This window comes from Enhydra lutris, unplaced genomic scaffold, assembly GCF_002288905.1.
Source record: "Enhydra lutris kenyoni isolate GAN:26980312 unplaced genomic scaffold, ASM228890v2 scaffoldscaffold7, whole genome shotgun sequence".
Taxonomy (NCBI): domain Eukaryota; kingdom Metazoa; phylum Chordata; class Mammalia; order Carnivora; family Mustelidae; genus Enhydra; species Enhydra lutris.
Genome location: NW_019154091.1, coordinates 9394533 through 9404586, shown reverse-complemented (window position 1 = coordinate 9404586; position 10054 = coordinate 9394533). Strand labels below are relative to the sequence as shown.

At 48.7% G+C, this 10054-nt stretch overlaps 1 protein-coding gene across 2 annotated transcripts in view; it reads right to left on the bottom strand.

Moving 5' to 3' along the window:
• Nucleotides 1-1455: 1455 nt before the first annotated feature.
• LOC111142281 (transmembrane and coiled-coil domain family 3) overlaps nucleotides 1456-10054 on the bottom strand; it is a 68026-nt gene continuing 59427 nt past the window's right edge. For both annotated transcript variants that reach the window (XM_022495335.1, XM_022495334.1), the window contains exon 4: nucleotides 1456-5864. In XM_022495335.1, coding sequence (XP_022351043.1) covers nucleotides 5562-5864 — 303 coding nt within the window. In that variant the 3' untranslated portion in view covers nucleotides 1456-5561. The remainder of the gene's footprint in view (nucleotides 5865-10054) is intronic.

The following is a 10054-nucleotide window of genomic DNA, read 5'->3' as shown; positions in this document are numbered from 1 at the left end:
AGAGGGTGGGTACTGGATGACCAGGAGAAAACGGCTCCAGAGGTGGAGCCAACGGGAAGCAGAGAACTAACGAGGCAGGATCCGAAGCAAAAGCAACGAGAATCCTGACTCCCTTTCGCTAACGATGGTCTTGGGGAAAGCTCACATGCCTGAGCTTGTTTCATCCAGGTAATGGGGATGATGGTTCTCACATCATAGGACTGGTCCAGATGAGCGCACCGCACCAACGAGAAACCCCACTAGGCAGACTGCTTCAGCCGAAGGGGTCTGCTCGCCCCTCCCCCACCCGCTGTGCACACAGCTGTCCGAGCAGAGCCCTCTTCCTTACTCCAGTACGCGAAGGCTTCTGCCTTGTCCTCAGCATCCTTCCATGCTCCCCGTTTCCACGACACTGGGACAGATTTCCTACCATTCCGGGCACTGTGAGGAAACCATCCTTCCTTCCACGTGGGGATTAAGGAATGGGCCGTACATCCCACACCAACAACTTTCAATGAAACAGACTTGAAGTTAGTTTAAAAATTGATCACAGGGTGGTGGGGCTATTGTGGAGGGGGGAGGGATGAGCAGGTGGCACACAGAAGAATTTAAGGACAGTGAAACTGTTGTGGGTGATACTAATGGCCTGGCGGACACATGCTGTTATATGTTTGTCCGATCCCATGGAATGTACAAGAGCGAACCCTTGTACAAACCGTGAACTCTGGGTGACAATGATGCATCAGTGCAGGCTACAGGCCATTATTTAACAAATGTACCCTTGGCGGGGTAGGGGGCACTGATAGTAGGGGGGCTATGCAGGTGTAAGGACAGGGGATAATGGGGAATCTCTGTACCTTCTATATCTTTTTTTTTTTTTCAAGATTATTTATTTGTCAGAGAGAGAGAGAGCACAAGCAGAGGGACAGGCAGGCAGAGGCGGAAGCAGGGTGCCCACAGAGCAAAGAGCCCAATGTGGGACTTAATCCCAGGACCCTGGGATTATGACCTGAGCTGAAGGCAGATGCCTAACTGACTGAGCCACCCAGGTGTCCCACCTTCTATATCTTCTTTAAAAAAAAAAAAATGTATTTACTTATTTCAGAGGAGGGGGAAGGGACAGAGGGAGAGAGAGAATCTCGAGCAGACTCCCCACTGAGCACAGAGCCCAATGCAGGACTCGATCTCACAACCCTGAGATCATGACCTGAGCAGAAAATCAAGGGTGGGAAACTTAACCAACTGGGCCACCCAGGTGCCCTGGAAATCTCTGTACCTTCTGATCAAGCTTGCTGTGAACCTAAAACTCTTGTAAAAAATAAAATCCATTAAAAGATTTATTACACACGTGCCCACATGCACACACTTGTTACTGAGATGCACCGTGACAAATACAGAAATTTAAGAAATTCAACTCTTTATTGAACATCAAAGCTAACATCAAATGTTTATTTAAAAAAATAATGGCACCTGCTTTGAAGAGGGTGATGATCTACACGGGATTTACAACTGTAGGCTGACGTGGGACTACACAGTATCTCACAAAATGGAAATTCTGCAAAAGACCTCACAACAAACATTTCTAGTTTCCATTTTCAGAACTAACTACTGCCTAAACATATCTTAAACACAGAGCACGTTTTGTTGAAACATTTCTCTTAGGACAAAGACAGGAGACACGTTTTAAATAAATTAAAATGGTAACACATAAACTATTCCTAAAACAATCAAGGTACATTACTTTTCAGCTTCTTATAAACAAAGGATTGCACTGACTTTAGAAAATTATAGGTTAGATCTGCTTTGTATCTTTTGGGTTACCAAACTCGTGTTAACTGTACCTTTTAGCTTCTTAACTACTTTTGATGTAAAAAGACCAATATCATTCCTTTCAGTGATTAATCTTTTTAGACCAACTCCTTCCTTAACACATGGGCTAAACTTTTTGAAATTCCTCTCTCCAGATAAAGTTCTGAATTTTAAATAATGCCATCTTGCTCTTCCCCGGCTCACTCCTCAAAATTATAGAAATATGTAAAACAGGTTGTTGAATCACACGTTTTCATATTATTAAGCACCTTGAAATGCTTTTCCAAACCAATGCAACTATACTTAGATTCAACACAAAGATGTTCCTCTTTGATGCAAGACAATTTGGAATTTAAAATCCAACCCCAAAGGACACAAATAATTAGGTGCCCAAGGGAATCCAATTCCCGTCACTGTTACCGATCCCATAATTAAACCTGATATGCTGGAGAAATGGCAGGGCAATCAACATACCTAGCAGGGCAATATTTCCATGAAAACAAGAGTGACAAAGCAGAGGGGCTGAGGTCCCATGGATGCTAATTGATTGATGGGGTAACTGCATTACGGGGGGGGGGGGGGGGGGGAGTTTCAGAGAATCTATCAATAGCTCACCATGATCACAGAAGCAAAACCACTAATGGTACATGCCAGAAACTTGGGACTGATCCCACTCTCCGCACAAAACCAGCAATGGAGTACTTTTATTTACTGCTTCATTGCGGTTTGAATTGGGGAGGGGAGGTAGGATGTTTTGTTCTGGCTCCACCATACTCAAAACCTAAGCTGGAGTAACCAATTTAAAGGCCACAGAAGAGTATTTTTGGGTTTCTGTTTTGTCCCCAGCAAACTATCATTATCTTGGTGATCATGAAAACAGTATGTCACCAAAAAATCCCGTGCTAGAATGCAATGTCCAGTTCGCTAAGGGAGCAGGTGTTTGCCCACCTCACGACTGAGTCTGTCCTCAGGTATGTACAAGAGGTTTCCTACCAACGAAGGGTCGGGGGAAAGGATTAGTTGACTTAAATGTAAATGACCGATTCCAGGATATGTCCTAGCTGGATCACAATTTTTAATTGAATAATTTATAAAATTTTATTTACTCCCTTTACGCAGGCAAGAAAACACACAACGGGAGGGTTTATTTCCTTAAGAAGAGAACAGTAAACTGCAGCGAGTAAAGAAAGGTCTTCTTGGAGTGTATCAGCTTATTAAAAAGCTTCATGAACTTTCAACAAGACTCAAAAATAAATATGCCATGTAGGTTGAGCATATCCAGGTGAAAATAAGATTATCTGACATCTAATGAGAATCACTGGAAATACAAATTCTGTGCAAAGAAGTCATGATCAGGTGGGATGATTTAGACCCTAGAACATTTCAGATCAGAGCCAGTTTCTAGCAGCTTCTGTTCACAGCTCCAGACTGGAGAGCATGGAGTGTGCCGCTTTCCATCTTCTTCCCTGCTTCTCCCAGTGGGGAGGAGACATGCTGCCTCCTCCCCACTGGTCTGGGAAGCATCAGGAAAGCATCTGGAAAGGTCTGGGAAGCGTCAAAGCCAGCGATGAGCAGAGCATGGCGGCCTGCGGGTTAGCCGCCTCCCTCACTCTCTCTACACTAACAGCGGCAGCAACGTCCGCTGCAAGCCCTGGCATATCCAGAGTGCCTCAGAAAGATTCACAGACATGAAGGGTGCCCACCAGGGTCCAGCTTGATCCAAGGGAAGGGGCAGCCAGCCCTCGGCCAAATGAAGCCTGATGCCCACAGGCAATGGGGAATGGTGGCCATTAAAATGTAGAAGCAAAAGGAAGCACACCATTTTCTCTCCCTCTCTTCCCTGGATCTGGAACTCTTTTGTCCCCTGGATTCGATGGCTCACAGTGTTTTTACAGCCAACTTGGCAGAACAAGGGAGGGTCTGACAGTGGAAGGGGACACAGCCATGAGATGGGGGTAGGGCTGGGAGCTCCTTCGTCCCTGAGTCCACAATCTGTACAGCCGGAGATGTCGAGTGATGCCTACTGTTTGAAAAAGCTCGAGTCCAGAATTAGATAGTGGGGAGAGTTGCATAAATTTGTGAATTTACTAAAACCACTGAACTGTAAAGTTAAAAAAAGATGAAGAAGAAAGCTTGAGTTGTCTGAGTCTCACACACACTGGACTTGTACCAAATGCTCGACTATTCCATTCTCTCAAACCACGGCACACTGTCACATTTTTTCAGGAGTTTCCCTAAGAGCAGCTGTTCGCAAAATATTGCACTTAATTTAAATCCAGGCGATTCGATGTTTTCTGGAAGAAAATGTACACTAACATACATCTTTACGCCTTCAGATAACAGAGCGGATGGTGGGAGGAGGGACTGAACAGCAGGTTCCATTAAAACCTTCTATCTTCGTCTTCGTTAGGTGCAGAGAGAAAAAGATTTAAAGGGGAGTCTCATCTGAGAGAAAAAGATTTAAAGGGGAGTGTCATCTGGGCTGAAAGTAGTAAGAAGCATCACCCAAACAGGCAGAAGATGTTAACTTCTGAAGGCTTTCACCTCAGGGGAAGAAGCATGGCCACTCCATTCCCGGGGCACCTCAGTGAGCCCCTAAGAGACCATGGACAACCTTGGTGTAGACACTGGATCTAATTCATCAGACAGCGGCTGGTCTCAGCGGGGGTCCTCAGAAGACCTTCTTGGTCTTCATCTGACTGCCACCCCCCGAGACCACATGCCCTGTTTTCCTCCCGCTTCCAGTGCCCCTACCACAGTGCACTTTCACCTCACACGGTACAATTCTCTCGTCCTTCTTAAAGGGGGAGAAAAAACCCCACAACACGAGCATCACTGGTGTTCACCTGTGTGGTAAGCTTTACAACCCTCCCCAGGCCGATGAGTAAAGTGAACCATACCCCCACAGGGGGTTATCACAATCAAGACTCACCGCAGCGCAAACCTCCGGAGCCTACACTCACGCTCAAGCCGCAGTCTGATGTGGGATTTGGAAGCACTTCTACGTGCTTAAAGGCCAGGCACTCGAGAGCCTTCTACTTAAGATAGAATTGGGCGTGCGGCTTCCTGGGTGTAAGGAGGAGAAAGCCCCACTCTTGGATCTTCCTGTCTTACCATTTAAAGTGCAAGAGAACACCTAAGTTAGACTTTCACGGACAGACAGGTGTGCTGTAAGATTTCCACGTTGGGGCGAGCCCCGCACAATGGACCACTGCGGACAAGGGGAACACCTGGGACCCAGTGTCATCTGGGAACCAACGCAATGGATTACACAGGATCTACTGTACTTCCGTAGGCCACAAACGTTCCCCGTGGCCAACGCTCACACTTTGTCCCCTGCCCAAGTCCTGCCACAGCCTTGCTGCTTATGGGACTTGGGGAAAACACCACCACCAGCGACTATGAAGTTCAATTTTGACAGAAACTTAAGGGAGACAGAGACTTAACACCCCATTTCTTGTGGGTCATTAATCACACCAAATGCTCAAGGACCAGAGGTTTACCATGTTGGGCTAGTCAGGTGGGCAGGAAATCTGGTCTGATTAAGGCAGTGAGCGACGTGGGGCGAGCTTGGCAACAGGTCCACGTTCACCAAGCACAGGGGCTGAGCCGGCGGCGGCTGCGGCGCGAGGAGGCCTGGAGATATTTACAACGCGCGGCCCCAGCTGGTGGGCTCTAGTCAGCACAACGGTTCGCTTTCAGATTTGGTGGTAAGCACAGAGTTTTCCTTAACACAGAAACGTGAGTGAACGTGAAGACGGGCACCGGCGGCTTCATCTGGGTATTATGATCCTTTCTATGGCACACACGATATGGTCCCAGTTTTTACAAAATATCGCGAGAAGAGTCACGGCGAAGAAGGTGCCGAGGATGTGGAAGCGGCTCTTCATCATGGGCGAGACAAATTTGGCAATGGTCGACACGCACACGAGGATGACGGTCATGAAGGCCAGGATCACGTTGATGCACTTTCCCAGGAGGACCTTGGCGTTCACGGTGTCTGTCTGCAGAGCCTGCTGCTCCTGCTGGTGCAGCTCCAGCTTGGAGATACGCGTCTGGCAGGACTCCAGGGCCTCCTGCGGGCAAGAGGGAGAGCGGGGGTCAGACGCCGCTGGGCTCAGGGGCCGCGGGGGAGCGCGTGCGCAAACAAGCACCAAGGCCCCAGCTCAGGCTGCTCGAGGCCAAGGCAGGAGCCAACAGCCAAGCTGGCAGTGAGGATGACGACGGTGATGAGGATGGTGGCAAAGAAGTAAAAGGAGAATCCCCAGGCTCATTTACGCTGTTGTTCTTGACAGAATGAGCATGTGTACACAACCATAAAATACCACAAATGGGGGCTTTACAGCTGAGTATTTTGAGTCTATTTGTATCTGAAATAAAGTACGTAAAATACTAGCATCTGTTGGTCTCCTCGGGGTCAAAGGAGAGGAGCGGTGGGGTTCCGGTTTGGGACAGTGGGCGACCTTCGGCCACAGAGCAGGTGGTAGCTCGGATCACCAGTCCTTATTTCCACGGCTCAGACCGTGGGTGCGGCCGTTTGCAAACTCCAGAGGATGAAGGGAGAAGGGACGAAGACAGGAATGACGGGGGGCATCTCTGCTTTCACCTGCTCTTTGAATGCTATTACTCAGGACACCGTCCAAGGCTACACATTCTCCTAGATCTCATTCTTTCCAACACTTCAATTACGAAGTCACAGCTGAGTCCACGTACCTCTCTGGTTCTTAAGATCGACTCACATATCTACGTACCTCCTTGACAGCTCCATCTGAGACAGTGAACGAGAGAAAGCAAGCACAAGCCGGGGGGAGGAGCAGAGGGAAAGGGAGAAGCAGACTCCCCGCTGGCCAGGGAGCCCAACGTGGGGCTCGTTCCCGGGACCCCAGAATCGTGACCTGAGCCGAAGGCAGACCCTTCACCAACTGAGCCACCCAGGCGCCCTTCTCCATTTGAGCTTCTTAAAATCACCTCAGATGCAGCCTTTGCCAATGTGGCTTCACGTCCCACACCTTCTCCTGTACCTGTTCCCTTTCCGCTCTTCCTTTCCTCAGAAAATAGCACCTGACCTACCCAGTTCCTCCAACCAGACCCGCCTCTCCTCTGATGTGTCACTCAGCCCCACTGACACAATAGCCAGCATCTATCTGCAGGGGTCCGTTTCTCTCACCTCGGTCTCCGTCCCACTCCCTCCTGCCTCACAGAATGCCAGCCCCCTGCCGAGCTCACCATGCTCTGGCCATACAGGCTTTTTCAAGTTCAGAAAAGAACCACGGTTAGGGGCCTCTGGACTGTGCCTGAAATGACTGCCTGCCCGCTCCCTCCCCTCTTCACCTGGATTTCTCTTCCCCTGCCAGCTCCCACCTCCTCCACTGTCCTGTCTGGCCCCAGCAGAGGCTGAAGTCTCCCCCAGCCCTCCCACCCCCGACCTACGGTCCACAGCTCGGGAGGATGGGGACCAGGCCCTGCTGCTGCGCGCCCGCATGGGGTGGCTGTCCCCTGGGGGCGGGCTGCATGCCAGGAAGGGTGCTGGGAGGCCGGAGAGAGAAGAACCTGGCAGCAGCACAGGGAGCCCCGCCGAGCGCTCTGGCCTGCCGTCTGACTCACTTCCCGAGAACTCTTTGCTCAGTTACAACACAGCCGTCTTCTCGGGTTTTAAACAACCATAACAGCTGTGACATGGATTCGCTTTTCTTCTGAGGGACGTGCTCTCTGCGCCAGAGATCAGGGTTCTCTGGCACTATCGTGACTTCCGTTACACGAGTCAGCACAGAGAAGGTGTTCACATTCGAAGCAGCGCTGGCCTCCAGGACAGGCACCTGTCCCGGAAACAACTGCCCCAGCCCAACGTGTCCTCCACTTGAGACACGCCACGGAAAAGGGGACAGCCAAGACAGAAGGTCAGCGTCCTTGGCAAATTCATTTATCTTTAGCTGGGTCCATGAATTACATATATAAATGGACTGATCCGAGAATTGAATGGCCTTGGAACCGTTATCCATTTTTTATCAAAAAAAAAAAAAAAAAAAAAAAAAATCCAAGAAAATTTAGTGAATGGGGAGGAATTTTAGTTACAGCTCCCACTCAGAGCTATTTGGCCCCATGATCTTTAGTACTTTCTTGGATCCAGTATTTAACTTATGGGGATGAGGATGGAGGACAGACCAGATTATCCTTAGGCCTTTTTAAATTGGGAAGTCAAGGGTGATAAAAAGCAAAACTCATTTTCTTAAAATTTGGTGTCCCTGGGGCAACAGTCACCCTGGCCGCACCAGTTGGCCTGCCACGGAGCCCTGCCTGTGAGAACGAAAGAGCCGAGAACTAACGACAGAGCTGAGCAGGCCCGAATGCCAAGAGCCCCGAGGAACACGGCTTCTCACCAGTATAGTAATTATTTTCCGGCTGCCTACTATGCATCAGGCAAAGATTTAAGGGCTTTCTGTGCTATCCTCTCTAGTCCTCCTGACAACCTTTTGAGGGGAAGCTCATTGCTATTTCCATTTTATAGATGAGGAAACTGAGGCAGAGGGAGTCAGCTTGTCCGGGATCACACAGTGTAGAGAGAGGATTCTCCCTCTCTTAACAAAGACGACTGTCCAGTCGCTCACAGATGTCCTCCTTGCACTTTTGAGTTAGAGACGAAAGCCAAAAAATGTTCAAATGAACTCTTCTAAATTGTGATGCTCCCCCTGTGATGTCCCTTTGTCTTACCCATGCATCCCTAAAGGGGGTTCACTTAAAAAAGGAAGAACAACATTAACCCAAACTATCCCCTAAATAAGAAAACCACATGTTTAGATATAATCCAGTGGCATCCCAGGCATGTTCTAAAAACAGAATGTTCTAATAAAACAGACTGCACTGTTCACCTTGCAACACCTGACGTTTAAGTGGGTCAAATTCTTCAAACCAGTCAGTCGTGAGGACAATGTCCTAACCCAGAGCAGGGGCAAAATCCCCCAAGTGTCTCCTCCACCACGGTCCCCAGAGGCCAATGTCCCCTATCAGCTCTGTTGGGCGCTCCAGCTCCCAGAACTGTCCAAGTCGTCGCCTGGGATTGGCACAGACTCACAGCCCACGACACGGAGTAGAACAGAACGTGGGCGGCTGAGACTCCAGCTCACACGCTGCGAGGAAAAAAAAAAAATCTCCCTTCATGTTTCAGTTTTCTCCCTCCTAGAGTGGGGCTGGAAAAAATAACCATGGCCTACAAAGAAAAGTTGTAAAAATGCAGCTGAGCACTACTTGGAGAGTATACTTTTTTGCCTTTTCAATGGGAACGTAAATTGTGGCGGTCACTATGGAAAACAGTATGGAAGTTCCTTTCAAAATTAAAAATAGAACTGCTATACGATTCAGCAATTCTACTTGTTGAGTATATATACCTGAAGGAAATGGAATCAGTTTCTAGAAATCTCCCCACCCCCATGTTCACCGAAAGCATTACTCACAATGGCCAAGACAGGGAAACAACCCCAGAGTCCGTCAACGGATGAATAAAGAAAATGGGATACCCACACACACAACACACAACCGAGTATTACCGGGCCAGGAGAGAGAAGGCAATCCTGTCAGGTGACAACATGGATGGGCCCTGAGGGCAGGATGGTGAGTGCGATGAGTCAGACTGAGGAACACAAGCAGGCTCTGTGAGCTCACTTCTATGTAGCATCTCACAAAACCAAACTCACAGGAACAGACCGGTGGTTGCCACAGCCGGGCGGGGGGTATGGGGGGGAAGGGCAGGGGAAATGGGTGAGAGTGGCAAAAGGGACAAACTCCTAGTTATAAGGTAAGTTAGTCCTGAGGGCGTAATGTGCAGCATGGTGACAAGTTAACCATTCTGTCTTACATATCTGACAGCAGCCAGGAGAGCAGGTCTTGAAAGTTCTCATCACAAGAAAAAAATGAGTTAACTCTGTGAATGATGGACGTTAACCGGACTAACTGTGGTGATCCCTGTCACTATAGATATAATATATACATCAGATCATTATGTTGTACACTTCAATGTGAAGTGATATGTCAATTATATCTCAGTAAAACTGGGAGAAAAGAAAGAGCCCCTCTGGAAGTAGAAAAAAAAAAAAAAAGCATTCCAGAAGCCGAGGGCTGTTTCACTGCAGTGACACCATCACATTAATACTGGAACATGCCTCTGTGCATACTGACGCAGTAAGCCCTTCCTGCCAACCATCCGGATCCCACCATCCCAGCGAGTCCCACCCACATGGACGTTCTTGCACATTCCTTACTCGCCGACTGTTTG